This window comes from Lipophrys pholis, assembly GCF_963383615.2.
Source record: "Lipophrys pholis genome assembly, chromosome: 1".
Classification (NCBI taxonomy): domain Eukaryota; kingdom Metazoa; phylum Chordata; class Actinopteri; order Blenniiformes; family Blenniidae; genus Lipophrys; species Lipophrys pholis.
This window is the reverse complement of record NC_137635.1, coordinates 3520067-3540585: the sequence shown is the minus strand read 5'-3', so window position 1 is coordinate 3540585 and position 20519 is coordinate 3520067. Positions and strand designations below refer to the sequence as shown.

The window sequence follows — 20519 nt, the reverse complement described above, 5'->3', positions numbered from 1 at the left end:
CTTTGCGTCTTTTTACGGAATTCGCCCTTCAGCCGCGTGGAAGAGGATGAAGTGAATGGACACCAAATGGGGACAAGAAAGCAGGCCTCTGTGATGACCTCAGTGTTTTAAAGAAGATTAAAACCATATGATAGATCCTCTCAAAAACAAGTTCCCCGGTCAGGGGCACCCTGGAGCTTGAAAGAGGGCTACAGAAGGGGAGGCAGACCCCTCGGCTGTGGTCGTTTGACTTTGAGCGCCACCTGGTGGGGATTGTCATTCATTATCTTTTCGACAGGAGCTGGAGAAGCCCAGTGCTCCACAGAAACCTCTGCCAGCTGATCCGAGGAGCTCCCGTCTGGCGCGGAGTCCGTCCGTCCTGCAGGGCCACGCCCTCGTCCAGGGGCCGCCCGCCGTCTGTGACTCTGTGGTGAAACCCGGCATTCCCAAACCTGCGCGTCCTCTCCCACATCTCAGCAGGTGAGTTCCAACCACTATCTGATCATTTCATCACGGAGCGTTTAGTTTTTTTTGTTGTTTTCCCCCACTCATTGACAAGAGTTCCCTCCTTCCAGGTCGAGTCCAAAGCAACCCCCAACACTACCAAAGCCTTGTGTGATCGCCAACATCAAATACAGCAGCTGAGACTTTGTGCTGAAGGGACATTGTTGTGATGAGACACAAAACTGTTTGCACTATGAAAACTCTGATAACCTTATAAAGCAAGATGGTGGCTTCTGTGAGTTTTGAATCAGCAGATCTGCCGTGTCCCTTTGGTGCTCTGTCTCTGAATGGTGCTACGAGTCTGAGCTCAGGTACATGTAAAGTATTTATATTCCGTATTTATTACCACGCAGTGCACTGTGTCAGACACTTTTACTACACGGTAGCAATTTAGAATTTTTGATTACCTGTTTGATTTCACATTTTTGTCCAACTGATTTTTAAGATGGAACGAAGCAGGAGTTTTCTTTATTTGATTTTTTTTTTATTTGATTTTTTTTTTAAGAGCCAATCTGTGAAGATGCGATTGCAGGTTTGCCTTTGTGAAATGTGTTTTAATGAAGGGAACCCTTTACTATATGGTGTGGACTGTTGTGCAATTACAGATGCGAACCACAGAAAAGTTTTACAGTCCGTTTCAAAACCTACACTTGTTTTTTTTTTTACGCTCTCTGGAGCAGTCTGACGAGGCTTGAAAAAGAAAAGGTTGCATATCTGCAAAAGTTCTTCGGTGTGTTTGGGAATTGAGGGAGGAGAGGTTGGTAGTTGGGGTTTTTTTGTTTTTTTTTTGCAGGTCTGCTCTTTGCTCATTTATATTACCGAGAAGAAACCAGTTGATTTATAAAATGTCACTGAGTTGCCATTTCCTCTTCATTAACAAGACCCGAGGAGCTCACTTGAGGGAACTGGGTACCGAGGTATGAACTGAACGCTGATCCCAAATACGGCAAGATCAAGGAAGTATTCATCCCTCCGAGAAAGTAATCCCAACTGTTTGCCCTGCTAAAGGTCATGTGTGTTGTCAGTATTTCCCTCCGTTTCCACCAAGGACTCTGATTAAATCATGGAATCGCTAAGTACTTTCTTAACGCAGAACTCGCAGGTAAACAAACCGCTGCTCGACTGCAAATGTTAATCGCTGGATTTTAAATCATGTTTTTTTTTTCTTCTTCTATCTCTGACAGGAAAGGATAGTTTCACTTTACAAGGACACACTTTTTTTTTCCCACTTGAATCGATTAAATCTCGAGTCATTTAATATTAACACTCAGTCTTTAAGTTTTCTACATTGTTTGTAATACTTTAGCTGTTCTACATTCAAAATACACTACAAACTGGAAACAGTGAACGCTGATTATTTTGGGAGATATTTTACTGAAATGCATTTATATATATATATATATATGTATATATATATACTTTCACGTTAATCTGCATTTCCTTTAAGCACAGCTGTGGTTCTCTGATGTGTAGGCTGGACTCCGATACGGACTGAATTTTGTTACTTTTTGATACGGTTATCTTTATAACGATGCACTACTTTTTGCATTCATTGCTTTGTTTACTTGGCTTTTTCAGTGCTACGTGTCCACGTGAAAAGACAGCAGCTGAGTGCACTCAGATTTCTATGTTACTGTGCGTTCATGGAGCTGGGAGCTACGAAAGTTTACCCGTTGAAAACCCGACAACCCTACAAAAACCTGCAAATGAATGTCACGGAATCTTTTCTTCGTTGTCGTCACACAGACGCCGATACATGAATAAAAGTACGACTTTACTTTCGCATAAGTTGAAATACTGCAGATTTTTCTTTGCAGGTCACCCCCTGTATGCTACAATAATCAGTTCTGGCTTTTTTTTTTCACGATACCTGCTGCAAGGTCGGTTTCTGCATCTTTAATTTGTAAAATCTGTCACATAAGTGCACAAACGCCATTGTGTTGAATGACCTTTTAACAACTGAGGATTGATGATGTAATTGCGGTCAATAATGTAATATTAATGGCCTTTCTCAATGTATTAAAGTCATAATGTAACAACATGAAGTTATTACATGAGTGAAGCATTAAAAGATTCCATTCAAAATGTCATAACTGCAGCTATTAATGTAAAAACCCATGAATAGGCATGCTTTTCTTGAAAATAAAAGCCTTTTTTTGCAGGTTTGGAGCAGTTTGATTATGAAAAATAGGTATAGTGTATGAGACAGTCTCCATATTCATTAATTGAGGATACAAACTCTGTAACATGCTCTCTCAATCGTGGTTGTAAAAGATCTTTGCCTATTTAATTACATTATTAGGGGCTGCATGGTGGTGCAGTGGTTATTGCTCTTACATCAGCGAGAATCTCATGGGTTCAAATATTGGTCGGGCCTTTCTGTGTGGAGTTTGCATGTTCTCTCCATGTGTGCGTGGGTTTCCTATAGCTACTCCAGTTTCCTCCCACAGTCCAAAAACATGCATGTGTGGTCAATAGAAGATGGATGGATTACATTATTGACTTTATTACCTTCTAAATGGCCAAATATATCACGTTATTATCCATTAGTATGTTATTGGTTGTCACAAATCTCCAAACTCTCTTGTGGCGATCGGATGTTGTTTTTTCCAACTCATCATCAGGACTTTCATACTTCCCAGTTTCTCATGAAAGCTCCATCGTGTCTCTACATTTCTCGTATGTTGTGTTACAGGTGAACACATTTTCATAGTGAATGCTTTTTTAATGATTGTTTGATACATCATGTGTATTAAAAAAAAACTGAAAAAATGGAAAGAAAAAAAGTCTTATAGTGTCAGTGTCTGGTCATGGTATTTTGAACACTCAAGCTGTATTAGTAAATCTGTCTTCAAACACAATGAAGCCCCTGTCATTTATTTTTTGCTGTGATTTTTCACACTGCACGCTAACATCACATGTTAAAAAGACATTGGCTCTGCAAATACAAAAATAACCTTTTATATTTGAAAAAGAAAACTACTTTGAAGCAGGTCTGACACAAACTATTTAACAATGGCAGTTGCAACAGCTTAGCTTGTTTAACAGCCTGAGCCTCCGTCTAGAAAGTAATTTGACAAGGTCTTTGCCAGAGATAAAAACACTGCTTCAATCAATACAGTTACAGGACTGTGTGCTCACTGTTGCCTTTCAGGATGCGTCTGAAATGGCCCGGTGGAGCCGTGTGTGTCTGTGTGAGTTATATTAAAGGACAAATATGGTGAAGAAAGGATCCTTTGCTGATGAGAAACTGGAGCAAATCCATCCGGTAACAAGGACACACTGTGTTGCTGAAGGGAAGCTCCTTAAACCAAACACAGCCATCTAATTACAGCTGGAGCCACATTTTATTTATATGGGAGGAGGATGGAGGCTGGGAACCAGTGGCTATAACAAAAGAAAATGAGCTATGTAGGTTGTGTAAATATTGCATTTTGATTTTAAGCTCTATACATTAATGTTAAAAACCCACATCTGTTTCGGGATGTTATCAGATAATTACACAATAATAGAAGAGACAGCTGATATCCGGGGCTAAAACAAGCTTCCTGGGTTGTCATGGGTCACATGCGGTCGCAAACTGCAGTCCCTCAAGGCAATTTTCCAAAATGTTTAAAATATTGTATTGATTGTCACACTTGAACCAGATATCCGTTGCAAATTCTCTGAACTCATTTTATTACTAAATGCATTTTTAATAGTGAACAACAAGAGTTGTGCTTGAATTTTTAAACTGATTTCAAAGACACACAAGTGATTATTTCCTCATAAAAGTGCCATATTTATTGTATGACCTTGTAGTATGCGTGTACCTGCGATTAGTATGCCCTATCTGTAGACTTCACAATGATCGGAGTTCCTCATCCATGATTTAGGACCTGAAGGAACAATGTGTCTGCACTGCCAGTAAACGAACAGCTCCCTCTAGTGGCTGATCTGCAGCCTCCGGCAGGTGAGTGGGTCAGCGTATAAAGTTTCAGGTATGGTTTTAAAATATGTACAAAAAGTGTATCCTACATTGCATTCATGAAGTTTAAATGACAATTTAATACAGTTAACATTTAATTACATTTTAGCCGTGTTAGTACCTGATTTAACGGTTAACCCTTAGAAAAAAAAATTCATTTAAATTTTGACATTTCAGCAGTCTTTTGACTGTTCACTATTTATTTAGCAGTTTTGCATGTTTTTTTTCTTCAATAATAAACTTTTTTTAATTCTAGAAATTCTAGTCATTTTAGTTTTTAAAGCTGTTTCGGGGTTTTTCAGTTATGCTTAATCTCATTATCTTCTTTGACTAACAGATATAAGTCCTTCTGAAAATCTTCTGTAAATTGAAAAAAATAGTATGAAATGTTTACTTACGTATAATTTTGACAAAGCTTCAGGGACCCAAGAGAAGGTTCTAATGAGCCACAAGCTGCAGGTTGCAGATCCCCGAACTTACCAAAGTAAATCAACAAGTAAACCAAATTATTAAAAAATGTAGACTTGATAGAAAGAACAACAATAAATAGAAATTCATCATCACTTGCCACTTCTGCATCTTAATAAAATCACATTTCAATTGGGATTTCAATAAAGTTTGTCATATTTTGAGATGATGTATTTCGAGTTACTGTCTCTGGGGTTCTTCTCACTGGTGTGTGGGATCAGAACAGCCTCGCTGCTCCACACGTGATGCTCTGGATCATATTGGGGCGCTTATGACGGAGGTTCACTGTCATTACCGCGTGAGGCGGCTGGAAGCACGTGTGAGGCCACGCTGAGGAGAAATTACGCACCGGTGCGCACCGCGCGCGCGTCCAACAGACGGCTCCTGGACAAACAGCCGGACAGATGAGTGTACTTTTAACAAATAGGAAAGTGTTTATTAATTAATCGCCGGCTCCGTCCTTAATATACTAAATGGGATGTTGTCTGGTTTCAAGTTTTTCGTTTTATGATTCCGATTGAATGAAGTTACCGACGGAGGTCAGGAAACACAACTTTTGCGTTATTTAGTCTGGATCAATAGATGTTTGTGTCATGTCGGAGGGAAACACTTCGTCAGAGTCGCACGTCCACCCTGGAAGTGAAGAAGACGTGTTCGGCTTCGGAGATGATCTGGAGTTGAACCAGTTTGACGGATTGCCCTTTTCTTCTCGCTACTACAAATTGTTGGAAGAGAGGAAGACTCTGCCTGTGTGGAAGGTCAGGTCCCAGTTCAAGGATGCTCTGGTGGAAAACCAGCTGATTGTTGTGTCCGGGACGGCAAAGACTGGAAGGAGCACACAGGTCAGACTTTAGGGTTGGAATTGTGTCACTGTAGAAACTTTAAAATTTCTTGTTTACTTTGGAAACAACATGCTCTGTATTTTTTTGTATCTATTCAAGCACTTTGGTTTTTAGATTTATTCTTATACTGCATCCTGATAGTGAGAATCACTATGAATTTCAACTTTAGTGCACAATAAATGTTCTATTTAAACTTCCTTTTGATTTGATTTGATTTCCTCATGTAGTCCTGTCTTTTAGTGGGGCTGTTTCTTTTGCCCAGTGTTTCCATTCTGGTGTGAACAGAAGCTGCCCAGCTCAGCAGATGCTGTTGTGTCACTGAGAGGCTGTCCAAGCTCCTGCCTGTCTCACCCTCAGTCTGCACAATAGCTCCAGCAGAGCTGCTATGGGACCTCCTGCTGCTAAGCCCTGATCCGCTGGAGCTGCCAACATGCTGCCAAAGCAATTTTGCATTATGAACGATAATACCATAGGATATCTCCTGTCACTGTTTGTTTTGCCGTGTGCTGAAACAAAAGCTGTGTTTCTAATCCTAAAAAGGGCCCCCGCCACTGCTGCAACAAAGACGTGACGGAAGTCTTTCTGTCGATTTTTGGTTTATTTAATTGCAAAGTCCTGAGTGTTGAGGATAGATATTTTTCAGTGGTCATTACCTTTCAGATCCCACAGTGGTGTGCAGAGCTCTGCCTGTCGGCCCAGTACCAGCACGGGATGGTTGTGTGCACACAGACCAACAAACAGCGGGCGGTGGATCTGGCCCTGCGCGTGGCTGACGAAATGGACGTAAACATAGGCCACGAAGTAGGTTACACCATCTCTTTGGAGACCTGCTGCTCCTCGGACACAGTCCTAAGGTTTGTTCACAAGGTTTATTTTACACCATCAAGTCCAAGTTAATGTCTGTCATGTTTAATTCCTGTACGCCATGAGCCACTCAGTCTAATTAAATGGTGCACTTATCGTCATACCAAACAATTTCTCAGTGAGTCTGTTTTCAGCCAACATGCACCAATCCTGTTCCCCTTAATGGCAGACTGCTGTATTTAATGTCCTTGCATACTCAATGTCTTTGGGGTTTGGGATTTTTCCCAAACAAAACCAGCGTATTGGGTGCATCACACTTTTTCAATATATTCTTTATGGGAAAAAGGATGAGAGGAAATATGTTCTGAAAAGTCTGCGCTAAAGGATTTAATGCTGCAGCAACAGTTTATGGTATTTATGGTACCTGATCTAAAAAAATACTTTCTATATGGCTGGTACGGTTCTCCATACTTGATACTTTTACGAAATGATTTACAATTCTCAGGAAAACCTTTTTATAAAAAACTTGGCTTAGTGAACCCAATCGTGCCTTTGAACTGGCTCACATATGAAAGGTTTTGCAGGTTTACAAAAATGTTCCTCTTTTTGTTCAGTAAAAGTCATATAGTCTTGTTTTCCAAAGCTTTTACTCCTAATCTTTCTTTAATTTCTTTAGATATTGCACTGATGATATGCTGCTCAGAGAAATGATGTCGGACCCTTTCCTGGAGCACTACGGGGTCATTATCATCGACCAGGCCCACGAGAGGACGGTCAGCACAGACCTTCTCCTGGGCCTCCTGAAGGACATCCTCCTGCAGAGGCCCGAGCTCCGGGTGGTGGTCCTCGCCGTGCCGCCCATGACCGACAAGCTTCTGAAACACTACGGCAGCGTCCCGCTGATCAGCCTGGAGGCTTCGGGTTCTGCCGAGGTGGTCCACAGCTACGGCAGCAACAAAGACTACTTCTACTCCGCACTGAGACTGGTGCTGGAGATCCATCGAACCAAAGAGGGGGGAGACGTTGTCGTGTTTTTTGCCTCATCCGAGGTAAGAGAGGGTAGATTGAGTGGACCAAAATGTCAAACTGTAAATGGGGTTTAACACATTTCCCCCTGTCTTCTGCAGGAAGTCCACTGTGCCCACAGCATCCTCCAGAGAGAGGGCACCAGGCTGGGGCGCAATTTGGACCAGATGATACCCATAATAATGTGCTCGAGCTACTTGGGGCTGCTGCCGATCCTGGCTGAGCAAGCAGGCTCCACAAAGTCGAGAAGAGTTTTCCTCTCCACGCACCAGGAGGAGGACGTGTGGTGGCCCGCCGAGTCGGTCAACTTCGTCATCGACACTGGGGTGCAGAGAAAAATGGTAAAATGAAATTCCCCCAAAGGACTTTTTAATCTTTAAATGGCTATTTTAGTGTCTGACTTTTGCATTTTGTCTCCAAAGGTCTACAATCCAAGAGTAAGAGCTTTTTCAAAGGTACTTCAGCCCATCAGTCAATGTCAGGCTGACATACGCAAGCAGCTGTCGGGACCAACAGGTAGATACACTAGTTTCTTGACTTCCAGCAGCTGTGGGTCGGCTTGCAGAGTGATTCACAATATAAGTCTATTCACAATTTATTTTGCACTATTCAAATCGGATGAAAACATTTTCTAGGTAAATGCTTCTGCCTCTACCCGGAGGTGAGTCCATCACCTGCAGAAGCTTCCCCACAGATCCTGGAGTCCAACGTCACGCCAACGGCTCTGTTCCTGAAGCGGATGGAGATCGCTGGCCTGGGACAGTGCAACTTCATCGACAGACCAGGTGAAGACGTGTGGACAACTTACCCTTAAAACGCATGATATAGTTTCATTTCGATAGTTATATAGTTTCTCACAAAATATTATTCCTCTCCCACCCAAAGCAATTAAAAAGAAAAGGGCCTATGTGGGAGGTTGTGCGATTGGAGGAAGCACGGATGAATTTTTGCCGTGTGGCTGTTTGGCTCCAGTCATCCATGGTTTAGCCGAGCCGACAGCTCGGCGACTAACTATTGTTTGAGCTCTTCCCCGTCCTAACGTGAGCAGAACGGGGTAAAAGAGGCCACCTCATTAACGATTACGCAACATGTCTTGTTCAGTGCAGCGCCGGACGAGCACAATGGAGAGGAAGAGCAAGCCGAATGTATTGTGATGTTTCCAATTTTTTTTTTTTGCAAAATTTGGCATTAAGTTCACATGCCAGAAAGAATTTGGATTTTAATATCGCAACAAAAATACAAAGTGCAAGGGTTGTTTTTTTTTAAGTTTCTAGTACTTTAGATTTTTAAGATGACATAACATCACTAGGAATGTATTTTTCATTGAGGAAAAAAACAGGTTATAATCGATGACTAAAGTGTAACTTTCCATCCTTGTGACAGATCCCGAGGGCCTCATGCAGGCACTGGAGGAGCTGGACTATCTGGCAGCTTTAGACGACGACGGCAACTTGTCTGAAATCGGCATCATAATGTCTGAAATCCCTCTGGACCCTCAGATGGCCAAAGCTCTGCTGGCATCGTGCGAATTCGACTGCGTGAGTGAGATGCTGACGATCGCGGCGACGCTGTCGGGTATGTACGAACTGTAGATTCAGCCTTAGTTTGTAATCTTTGAGGATTCACCACCGTGTGGGCTTCGTTACAGCAACCCGTTGCTCGTGGGCTTTCTCTTCGACCCCGGACCAGATGGCCTCTGGTGAGAGTGGCGTGTCTTCGTGGACGTTAACCTGCATTGGTTCTTGTGTTTTAGCGCCAAGCTGCTTTCTGGAGCCATCTGCTGGTTCAGCCCATGAGGCGCTGCAGTGCCACAGAAAGTTCCAGCACCCTGAAGGCGATCACTTCACCCTCATAAATATCTACAACGCCTTCAAGAGGAGCCAGAGAGAAGAATGTAAGACATGTGTTGCGGCACGGTGCCACACTGGCTTTTAAATCACATTACTTTTGTATAAAAATCAATCCATTTCTTGGGGAATGAAGAAAACAAATACAATCTTCATATATAATGAAGTTGGTCTTATCAAAATGACAAAAGTTTAGAACGCACAAACAAAGCTGTAAAATTTCACTTTTCAAAAACAAAAAAAGTGAATAAAAACTGATATTGAAAACAGTTTTAAAATGAATTAAAGTCTAACAGCTGATCAAGCAAACTGACTATGCAGGCTTTGGTTTCCTCCCGCAGTAATTAAAACATGCATTTGGTGTAAATGAGTAATTTGTGGTGTGACTTTTTATTGAAAATAAGAACATGTGTCTCGGTGACATTACCTGTATAACTAAAAGTTACTTAGATAAAATCGGCTCCAATGTCCCACCACTATATGTGATAAAATTCCCATTCTGACTAGGTCTCATTACTTTTTAACCATAAAAGTTAAAATCGTATGATTCTTAATTCAATAACTTGATGATTAGTGGAATTTTGCATGTGTTTCTTCCTTTTGACTCTTTAATTCCTACATCAATGTGTGCAATATGCTTATTCTCAGATTTGACGACTGAGAAGTGGTGCCGGGAGTATTTTCTGGATTATTCCGCCCTGAAAACTGCTGATGCCATCCGCTCCGAGTTGACGGACACTCTGAACAGGATCGAGCTCCCCATTTCCGAGCCCTCCTTCGGAACCAAGACGAACACTCACAACATCAAAAGAGCTCTGCTGGCCGGCTTCTTCATGCAGGTATTTCTTCAAGAGCGACACGAAAACAAAAGCATTCATGAAACTGCCTGAAGAGACTCAGTCCAGTCCAACTTGAGTGTTTCTACTTCCTCAGATTGCTCGTGACGTGGACGGATCGGGGAACTATTTCATTCTCGCACACAAGCACATGGCCCAGGTGCACCCGTTCTCCGGCTACGGGGCTCAGTCACACAAGCTGGGCCTGCCGGAGTGGGTCGTCTTCAACGAGTACACGCTGTCGGAAAACAACTGCATGCGGACCGTCTCTGAAATTTCCCCTCAAGTGTAAGTCGGGTTTTTCTCATTATCAGATGTGCACCGACAGATTAGAGCACAGTTCTTAAGGATTATGCTTCCATTCGCCACACTGGAGAGACAAACATGTTTTGTTATTGCAATAAGGCCGAGCTGTTTGAATTTTGAGATCTTTTAATCCTCTTAAAATTTGCACAGCAATTATTTGAATGGTTGTTTGTTTTTTTTAACGAAAACACCTTTTCCTTGAATTTTTTTTTTTTTTAGATTCATCCAAATGGCCCCGGTGTACTTCTTCTACAATTTGCCTCCGAGCGAAAGCAAAGACATACTGCAGAACATGCTGGAGCCTGAGGGATCCAGGAAATGCAAGGAGAAGAAACGGGCTGTGGCCATCAGCAGCGACGTGAACAGCAGCTGCACAGCGTTAACGCCCACTTATGACAGATGTGTGATTCAGTAAATTGAAGTCATAAATGCAGGCTGCAATTTTTTTACAAATATCTGTGGTCGCCACAAGCCAGACACTGAATTAATTTATTACATAGATGAAATGTTTGGATGGTTACACACGTGACTCCTTTTGCAGAAATCAAGACTGTAGTCAAATGAGTGACATGTAAGAAGAGTTGCCGTCGCATCAGCACCCACTGCGTTCCTTTAATAAGAGCACATGTAGACTTCATGTTTTATACATTTGTTTGATCAACTGTTTGTACTCTATGTAACACTTTGTGGACAAGATGTGGAATTATTGCAGGTTTCCAGCTGTGACGTGTAAAGGAAAAAAAAAAAAAAACCTATTTCCTTATTTATCGCCAGGGTGATTTAAAAAAATTTGTTCACTCATGCTTTCCCTTTTAGAACTGTGGGTAACTTTTGCATCATTATAACATGAAATTATGTTTCTACAGTGAAAAGTGATGTATGTGCTACATACCTGCCCGAATAAAAAAGGACAACTGTGAAAGCAGGCAAAGTAATTTAATTATATTCGGTGGCAAGAGATCTACAAAAATCTAATTTCTTGGGAGAATTGTGCCTGGGTCATATATCAAAATCCATAAAAGCACAACTGTAGTTCTTTGATATTCACTTCTCTTGAATGCAAACTTCTCAAGGAGTGAAATCTTCAAGGACAAAATGTCCATTTGGGACATTAAAGCTGCAATTAAGAATGATGTTCTCTTCACTGGACCCCAATCTCTATCAGATAACTCTAACCTGTCAATTTGCGCAGATCTACATTATTGAAACTACTGTAGCCGTCTGTACACGAGCATTTTCAAAAAGCCTGAATGTCCTCAGTTTGTATGCATAGGTGTCTTGGTTTATTACAACGTTCACACAGTTAGGTATTCTTTGAGTTTGTCCATGATGACAGGCATTTTGTCTGACGGTATCAACATCACTGTCCTGAATGGTTTCATGGGGACGTCGTCAAACGACCACCTGCCACTCAAACAAGTGTCCGCCTCTTCCTGGACTGAGTAGTGGAACTTCATGATGGCTTGCTGTAAAGACAACAAAAATTTATTAAAATGACCTACCTAGCCTTTGGACCACCCTGATAATGCACCATAAATAGGTAGGTTAGTGTTATGTGAACTATTTTTTTTACCTCATAGAAGAATTCCTCCTCTGCATTGACGAACAGGTATTCCTCTTTGGGCGCTCCTCCTCTGGCTGGAATACTCTTTGTTGCCTCTTTGCACGTCTTGCTGATCATCAGGCAGTAGTGGCACTTCCCACTGGGTTTATTCGTCCTCTGAGCTTCAGCCATTTCTTCCCTACAGGCAAGTTTAAAATATTAAATGTCACAACTTTCATATAAACAACTGAATGAGAAAAGGAAATGAGAGGGAAAAGAACTCACTGGAGCTGCTTGTGCAATGGAAGAGCGATCTGTGGAGGTACATTAATGAAGCGCTCACTCAGCAGCAGCCCCACAGGCTTACTGGTGTCATTGAGGATCTGCTCCAGCTGCTCCGTCACACTGTGGGCAGCGTTTTTCTCACACTGATCCAAGATGAGCTCCTTCACCTCTTCCACACACTGTACTTCCTGCCAAGAACATCACACAAGTTTACGCTCACTTCCATATTACTTTGTCTGTGTAAGACAGCCAGTAATTTTTATTTATTTTAAATAAGATACCTTTCTCTCGGTCAGGTTGAGCATTGTGATGAAGCCTAACACTTCATCTGGGTCGTCATCATCACTATCTTCAGGAACTTCAGCTTGCTGGAGCAAAATGAAAGAACGAATGTCAGGGCTAAAAACAAAACAAAAAACAAACCCACAAACACCTGGAAAAGAAAAACAACCCTAAACTTAAAGTACCTCACCTTGATGACACTGCCAACATGATTCTGTTGGATGATGATGTCTGTCATTTCTGATGTGTTTACATGAGCCTTCAGGAAGAGCTGAATGCCAAACAGGAGAATTGTTAGTTAGAAGACAGACAGTACAGTCAGTATTAAGTATATGAAATGCAAAGCGTGGAAAGACTCTCCCAAACCTGTTGTAGTAGTTTCTTTATGCCGTTACAGTCGTTGTGTGAAATACCATGGGCTTCAAAATCGACGACAACTTCCTGATAAACAAAACAGAGACTGAACAAAGTGTACTAATATATATATATATATATATATATATATATATATATATATATACCGGTATATAAAAAACACAATTTGCACGTTTCAGTCAAGTCTAGTCTAAAGCTACTTTGACTGAAATCACACTCATACACTACAGTAAAGCTTCCTGGATTATTGTTGTTAATCCAGTAGTTAACCCTATTGGATTAATCATTGTTGTTAAACAGGTGTGAAACAGAAATCTGGATTAGCAGCCATGCTAACTAGCTACAGAGTCCATCTACAAAGAGAAAAACGAAATATAAAGTTGTTTACCTCGTTGATTTCCTCATCTGATGCCTCGCTGTCATCCTCTCCAGAGTCCTCATCCTCTTCCAGATTCTGATCGGAGCTGTCGTCACTCTCCTCGGGATTTTGACCCAAACCTACTGCTCTTCTTTTAGCCGAGGAAGCCATGCTGCAAACACGCGTGTTTACTGAGAGTGGGCGGGACAAGGGTTTAAAGTTCAGCTACACGCAGTGGAGAAGCTGAAACAGTGATGCCGCCATTATGGCTCTGAAAACACATGCCTTTCAGCGTGCTTAAGGTACGGCGGGAACCACAATGTCAGCGAGTCACTGGGTAGTGAAATGGAGTGAACCATTTTTGAAAAAAGGGGTGGATCGTTAAATAAACTACGTCTCGGCTCTGTACCTCTGTCATATATCAGTAGTGTAAGTATATACACCAAATATGTTGTGAAAACCTTAAAATATGTACGATATATGTGCATGATTTGATTTTTTACCAAGGCTAGTAAACTAGGCAATGTCGTGTCTCCCCTGTGCGACAACAAATACAGTCACCTGTCCGAGCAAACCGAGGTAAATGACATTTGTGCATTATTTGCTTCTTTTTGCTCTATTTTAGCGATTGTAATCTAGAAGAAAGTAAGTTAATGATCCGTTTAAGGTTACAAAGAATCACAATGTGACGTTGTAAATGTAATATCGCTCGACCTGATCTGTCACCCAGTATGTCCTGCTAATGAAAACAATAACACAGTCGCTTGAATACACAAATGTTTATCTACATTCTCTCATAATTTTTTAGCTGCTGTTCATGTGTAGTCCTTTGGTCATGACTCAACAGCCTCGTTATCAGCATGTGACAGCGTCAGGGTGTAGTTTAGTTCGTGTGCATTCACACCCACTGATCGCAAGTGTTTTTGGGACATGACTGCCTGACACTGCAGTTTCTGACACTATATTTCATACACTGCTTCAGTTTGTTCTGTTCTACTGCTTCCTACTTGTTTTTAAGGACGTGGTGAAAATGCATGTACTGCTTCTCAAAGAGCCAAGAGAAGGAGACTCTGGACCTGATCCTTACATAAAGGTAAATCCATTACAATATATTATGGGATCTCTGCAGATATTAATATGTCGCACAAGTAATTGAAATGCATTGCTATTATATTTTATAGGAACTGGCATCTCATGGACACAAAGCAACACTAATTCCAGTGCTGTCTTTTAAGTTTGTCTCGTTAAACACCTTGACAGATAAGGTAAGTTCCATTTTCATAGCTGTTTCCTTCTTCTATGTAAATATACATTTGAATCATAAATGCGTTATTTGAGACGTATTTCTATTTTCAGCTTTTTCAACCAGAGAAACATGGTGGCCTGATATTTACCAGTCCAAGAGCAGTGGAAGCTGTGAGAATGTGTTTAGAAGTGGAAGAAAGAAGAGAAGGTGAGACACACTGGAGACATTACAACAAGCGGCTTATATAATTCCTGGATTAAACCTGCTCAACCATCATGTGTTTATTGTATTATCATGTCGAATAAGTGTGTCATTTTTGGTGAGTGTTTTTGCATTATGACTAACTTATTGTCATCTATCTTATTAGAATGGGACAAATCAGTGAAAGCCAAGTGGAACACAAAGTCAGTGTATGTGGTTGGAAAAGCAACTGCGGCATTGGGTGAGTTATCGTCACGTTTCTTAAACCCACCTGTCCCGGAGCTGTGTTTCTTTGTGGTTGCTGTGCTAATCATAGTCGAGTGTGTCAGGCACCTGGTGCTCCCAGAGGTGTGTGAAGTCATTTGACCACCTTCAGCTATTTGTCATACACAAGTCACAGTTTGCCGTCATGTGTTTGGTCTTCCAGAAAACGAGCAGGTGCAGCAACTCTGTCGTAGGGTTTACCTCTTTATTGTCAGCCATTCAGCAATTGAATTAGTCGGTAACACATGTAACTGTTTTGGCTTTTCCGCGACCCGATCACATCATCCCATATCTGATCAGCGTGATTTCCCCCCTCCACAGTGAAGAGTCTGGGTCTGAATCCTCTGGGAGAGGACACGGGGACAGCAGAAGTGCTATCGCGTGTCATCATCGAACGTACAGTGTGATTTCTTCACTCTCACATTCCTCACGGTTTAATCTAATAGAAATCTTTCTGATTTTACTGATAACTAAATGACCTCATGTGTAATTCTTGTCATAGGAGAGGACACAAATATTCCACCCCTTTTTTTCCCCTGTGGCTCAATCAAAAGAGAAGTTTTGCCCACGGCTTTGAAAGAAAATGGTAAGCCTATCCCCCCTATCATGCCTTACAATTAAAACTCAAGGTGATAAAAGTCCCACTGGGGCTGCACTAATTATAAAATAATAATTGCACTATCTTTATCATTGAGGGGATCTGTTTCTTTGTTTCCAGGAGTGCCTCTGGAGACACTGACTGTCTATCAAACAGCTGAACATCCCGATCTGGAGAAAAATCTCAGGAACTATTTCACAGAGCAGGTAAAACTTCACAGACTTTTCCAAAAATACATTCTATTTTATCTGGTGGCTAATAATTCATAATGGCATTTACTAGGGGATTCCAGCAAGTGTCGCTTTCTTCAGTCCATCCGGAGTGAGGTTTTGCTTGGATGTGGTACGGAGGCTGTCGGGCGATGCACTGCCTCAAATAAAGGTACATCCTTCTTTACTGTCACATGAATGCATTGATTTTAAACGTTTGAGATATATCACTATTGTTTCTGCTCTGAGCCTAAAGGTCTTCTCTCTCCAGTTCGCAGCAATAGGACCGACCACACAGGATGCAATGGCAGCAGAGGGCCTTTGTGTCAGTTGTGCTGCGGAGAAGCCAACAGCCGAGCACCTTGCAGCAGCGATTGCCAAAACTCTACCGTGACCGCTCGAAAATCCACCCACCATTATTATCGTTGTTTGACACATCAAGTATTTGCACTGAGAAACACGTTACTTTTCATGCTATGAAAGTCTATCTGTTCAAATTTATATTTATATTGGAAAAAACAAAAAAACAATGAATGTAAATATTTGTGTTTTTGTAAATAAAGCTGTATTATTGTGACGACATGAGAAAAGGTTTTTTGTTGGTTTTTTTTTGGATAAATTTTTTTTTATTATTTTTCCACAAACAAAACACAATTATATATACATATCAATGCTTGTATAAAACTCTTCAAACACAGAACAGTGAGAAATGTTTTAAAAAAAATCTGGAGTGTTTGTGTGTCGTATTCAACACAGGTGTTATAGCCCCTGTTATTGCCCACATGAAGGTGAAGGTTTGAACTTGTTTCCACAGCTCATTGCCAGTGCATTTAAAACCAGTGGAGCATGAGCAACACATCCATACAGAAAAGTCTGGTTTACTTTTCACACACAGGTGGAGAAAGTGGGTGACATGCAGGGAGTCGCACCTTTTGATGGGAGTGGACAAACGTGTATAAAACAGTGCTGCTGCAGCTGCTGCTGCTTGTGCGACATCTTGTGTGTAGCCAACGGAAGCAAAGCAACGCCACGATGCTGACTCTCATCCAGCTGATCATTTTTCTTTTTTTCACTAACATAAGCTTGAGCGATGCGGAGAAACTTTTCCACAAACGGGATCACTCTGATGTGCAGATCCTGTCTTCTCATCATGCTGGAGCTATAACTGACACGCACACAGCAGAGGTAAAGAAAACCCAGCTTCAAGTCTGTTTTTAGTTCATTTAGCAACAAGGGAGCTGTGTCATTTAATGCATGTTTTGTTACAGCAATTTCTCTCAAGATATGGGTTCATCAAGCCCGTTAACTGGGAGGAAATCCAGTTTGATGCTTCAGAAACAACTTTCAGTGGCGACTTCCAGGATGAATTTCAAGCCACAATTCAAGAGGGAACCTCAGCGCTTCATTCAAGGGACGCTCCTCCGGGTGGTGATGGAGACGAGCACAAGAGACAGACAGCGAGTCAAGCATTTGTTCGAGCACTTAAAGACTTTCAGGGGGTGTCAGGTCTTCTAGTTACAGGCGTGTTTGATGAGGCCACCAGGGTGGCGATGAACAAACCGCGATGCGGAGTCCCAGATGTGGAGGTCGACCTGAACACCGAGAGCACAGGCGATCATCCCGAGGAGACTGACAGCAACAGCACAGCAAGTGGCACAATCAGCGACGCTGCTTTAGGTGTCGCAGGTTTGGGATATGACACATTAAATTTTAACGATACGGAAAGTGTTGCCACAGGCACTTCCAATGAAACCAGCATGAATTATACAAGCAGCTCCTCAGACATCAAATCTCAAAACGGCTCACGAGGAATGGAAGTGAGCAGCCAAATGGCAAATGTCAGTGTCAACATGCAGCAGGGTGATGCGGCACAGCGGAGGAAGATTCCCCTCACTGGTCTGGCGTCCAAAAGCAGGCAGAGGAGAGACCTGAGAGAAAGCGGGTACGTGGCCTTTTCTAAGAAGGTTTTGAGGTGGAGGCTGATCGGAGAAGGGTACAGCAGTCAGCTGACTGTTGACGAGCAGAGGTACGTCTTCAGACTGGCGTTCAGGATGTGGAGTGAAGTGTCGCCTCTGGAATTTGTGGAGGATACACTGTCCCCGTTGGAGGATGTTGATATCAAACTGGGATTTGGTACAGGTGATTTAATTTTTAAAATTCCAATTTTTTGTGAGAAAGATAGAATGGGATGATTTTCTGATAACTTAATCATACGGAACGTCATTAATAATTATCAAGTGATGCACTGTGTTGAGAATTTATTTATTTTTGTCTTAGGAAGGCATTTGGGATGCAATCAGAGATTTGACGGCACTGGCCAGGAGTTTGCTCACGCCTGGTTCCTGGGTGATATACACTTCGATGATGACGAGCATTTCACTGGACCTAATGCAGGAAGTGGAATCAGCCTCCTGAAGGTGAGCAGCATACTATAGTGTGATGGAAAAAGTAGTCATTACCAATTTATATGTTTATTTTAACATCAGTAATACCTGATTTTTATCATTTTGACAACTAATCTATTTAATATATCTTATTTCCATTATTTTCCTGTGCTGACTGTTTCCTTGTCCTTTATTGTGTTGTCTTGTTTTCACTGTCTTTTTGACAATCTGCATGAAAAGTGCTTTATGAATTAAATATGAATTGACTGACTGACTGATAATTGTCTCATTTGCTAGGTGGCTGTTCATGAGATTGGCCATGTTTTGGGATTACCTCACATCTACAGACCTGGATCAATAATGCAGCCCAGCTATTTGCCCCACGAATCAGGTTTTGAGATGGACTGGATGGACAGAAAGGCAATACAGCATCTTTATGGTAGGAACTGCAGCACCATCTAGTGGATACACATAGACAGAAACACATCTGGAATGAGGTTCTTTCTTCTTTTTTAATCGTGTATTTATAGTGTATAGATTGGCAGAAAACTGATGTGCTCTCTCTGATGCACCTGCGTGTAACACCAGGGGGCTGCAGGGGTCGGTTCAACACCGTGTTTGATTGGATCAGGAAGGAGAAGACATCCTATGGGGAGGTGGTCGTCCGTTTCAACACCTACTTCATGAGAGACGGCTGGTACTGGCTGTATGAGAACAGGGGCAACAGGACGCGTTATGGTGACCCGGTGGCCCTGCAGGTTGGCTGGCAGGGGATTCCCATGGGTGGAGTGGATGCATATGTGCATGTGTGGTCCCGCAGGAGAGATGCTGTTTACTTCTTCAGAGGTAAGAGTTTACAACAAATTTGTTTTATTTAAATAGCATGAGTCTCAATAAGTTCTGAAGGAGAACCCCCCCAATCCTCTCAGGTACTCAGTTCTGGAGATATGATACTGAGAATGACAGGGTGTTCAAACAGGACTCAGACGGCCACAGTTATCCCAGATTGATCTCAGAGGGGTTCCCAGGAGTCCCCGGCCCCATTGACACAGCCTTTTATGACAGAAGGGACTCAAACATCTACTTCTTCAAAAATAATAAGGTACGATTAACTGTTTTTCTTGGACAAATGTAATTTGGAGCTATAAGAGGGTATTTTGATGTGTTGTCATGCATCGGGGTGTAAAATGTCAACAGTAAGGCATAAATACGGTTATATGATCTTAAATCCCAAGCCAGCACAAAATGGAAAAAGGACAGGATGTTTTAGTTTAATATAAATTATCCATCAGTTGCATTAACTGACAGTTCCACAAGTATTCATTACATTTGATGAAATTACTATACATCTGACTTACAGAAACCTTTGTCAAAAGAAAATCCTTCAACCATCACAGTGCTGTTCAGTTTCTGCATCTGGGTCCATAAAATGTAGTTTCTTCTTTAAATCAGCTCCTGGTTTATCTTTAAGAAATAAAACACGTGGTTGAAAAAGTAAGTAAAGCTTTATAAAAATGCCCAAGAAAATGAATTCTTTCTTAGTCCTTTGAGGGAATGCACAGATGAATGTGCAAACTTCCTCTGCGGCCTGTTTGCGCGCTGTAATTGAATTGTGTTCTTGAAAAAAGAGAAAATGATTATCTACTCAAACAGGTGTACGCATTCGATGTGGAAGCCAACAACTTGGCAAGAGGCTCCCCCAAAAACATCAGAAATGTTTTCCCTCCAGTGGTGAGCAGAGACCATCCAGATGGTAACATTGACGCTGCCTACTTTTCCTACACCCACAATGCCATCTTTCTACTCAAGGGCACACGCTTCTGGCAAGTGGTGGGCAGCCGTGATCGCTGGCGCAGGCCCTTCCTGCCGCGAAATGGCCTGCTGCCACACAAGGAGGTGGATCAGCACTGGTTTGACATCTGCAATGTTCATCCCACCACACTCAAACTAACGCGCTGACAGTGCTGCGGCAGAGATGCAATAAATCCTACTCCTGTCCGTCGATTAAGTGGGCTGATTTGCCCGCGTGCACGAGCCAACATGTTGTTCCGTGATTGCAGACATTCATCATCATTTTAAAAAAAAATTTTTATCGTTGTTTATGTCATTTACCTGTAAGACAAAGACAATGCAAAATTTTGTTGGCTGACTTTTACCGACGTATGTTATTTATACATGTACCAGCTGTTTCTTTC

At 41.9% G+C, this 20519-nt stretch overlaps 5 protein-coding genes across 6 annotated transcripts in view; 4 read left to right on the top strand and 1 right to left on the bottom strand.

Annotated features, from left to right (window-relative positions):
- adam12a (ADAM metallopeptidase domain 12a) overlaps nucleotides 1–3330 on the top strand; it is a 79857-nt gene extending 76527 nt beyond the window's left edge. Inside the window, exons 22-23 of the mRNA XM_080484718.1 lie at nucleotides 278–459; nucleotides 555–3330. Coding sequence (XP_080340844.1) covers nucleotides 278–459; nucleotides 555–624 — 252 coding nt within the window. The 3' untranslated portion in view covers nucleotides 625–3330. The remainder of the gene's footprint in view (nucleotides 1–277; nucleotides 460–554) is intronic.
- A 1872-nt stretch (nucleotides 3331–5202) lies between these two features.
- dhx32a (DEAH (Asp-Glu-Ala-His) box polypeptide 32a) lies at nucleotides 5203–11807 on the top strand. Its single transcript, XM_080473936.1, has 11 exons — nucleotides 5203–5760; nucleotides 6421–6614; nucleotides 7241–7613; nucleotides 7692–7931; nucleotides 8013–8106; nucleotides 8226–8375; nucleotides 8974–9165; nucleotides 9344–9484; nucleotides 10086–10276; nucleotides 10371–10561; nucleotides 10799–11807. Exons 1-11 carry the CDS (start codon nucleotides 5512–5514, stop codon nucleotides 10992–10994), a joined length of 2211 nt encoding a protein of 736 aa, XP_080330062.1. The 5' UTR covers nucleotides 5203–5511; the 3' UTR covers nucleotides 10995–11807.
- Nucleotides 10691–13728, bottom strand: bccip (BRCA2 and CDKN1A interacting protein). Its single transcript, XM_080473948.1, has 7 exons — nucleotides 13453–13728; nucleotides 13056–13130; nucleotides 12880–12960; nucleotides 12689–12775; nucleotides 12408–12595; nucleotides 12153–12321; nucleotides 10691–12045 (listed from the first exon to the last, which is right to left on the bottom strand). Exons 1-7 carry the CDS (start codon nucleotides 13591–13593, stop codon nucleotides 11875–11877), a joined length of 912 nt encoding a protein of 303 aa, XP_080330074.1. The 5' UTR covers nucleotides 13594–13728; the 3' UTR covers nucleotides 10691–11874.
- A 107-nt stretch (nucleotides 13729–13835) lies between these two features.
- On the top strand, nucleotides 13836–16526 carry uros (uroporphyrinogen III synthase). Of its 2 annotated transcripts, none has more exons than XM_080466037.1 (10): nucleotides 13836–14001; nucleotides 14441–14515; nucleotides 14604–14687; nucleotides 14779–14875; nucleotides 15036–15110; nucleotides 15455–15529; nucleotides 15636–15719; nucleotides 15852–15937; nucleotides 16014–16112; nucleotides 16212–16526. In XM_080466037.1, the coding sequence occupies exons 2-10, from the start codon at nucleotides 14453–14455 to the stop codon at nucleotides 16332–16334; spliced, it is 786 nt and encodes a 261-aa protein (XP_080322163.1). In that variant the 5' UTR covers nucleotides 13836–14001; nucleotides 14441–14452; the 3' UTR covers nucleotides 16335–16526. The 2 variants fall into 2 exon arrangements, with proteins under 2 accessions (XP_080322163.1, XP_080322164.1); XM_080466038.1 differs by having other exon boundaries at nucleotides 13999–14067.
- Nucleotides 16527–16969: 443 nt separating this feature from the next.
- mmp21 (matrix metallopeptidase 21) lies at nucleotides 16970–20283 on the top strand (the record flags this gene model as incomplete). Its single annotated transcript, XM_080479033.1, has 7 exons — nucleotides 16970–17125; nucleotides 17209–18079; nucleotides 18218–18357; nucleotides 18622–18763; nucleotides 18913–19170; nucleotides 19254–19426; nucleotides 19978–20283. The coding sequence occupies exons 1-7, from the start codon at nucleotides 16973–16975 to the stop codon at nucleotides 20281–20283; spliced, it is 2043 nt and encodes a 680-aa protein (XP_080335159.1). The 5' UTR covers nucleotides 16970–16972.
- Nucleotides 20284–20519: the final 236 nt, after the last annotated feature.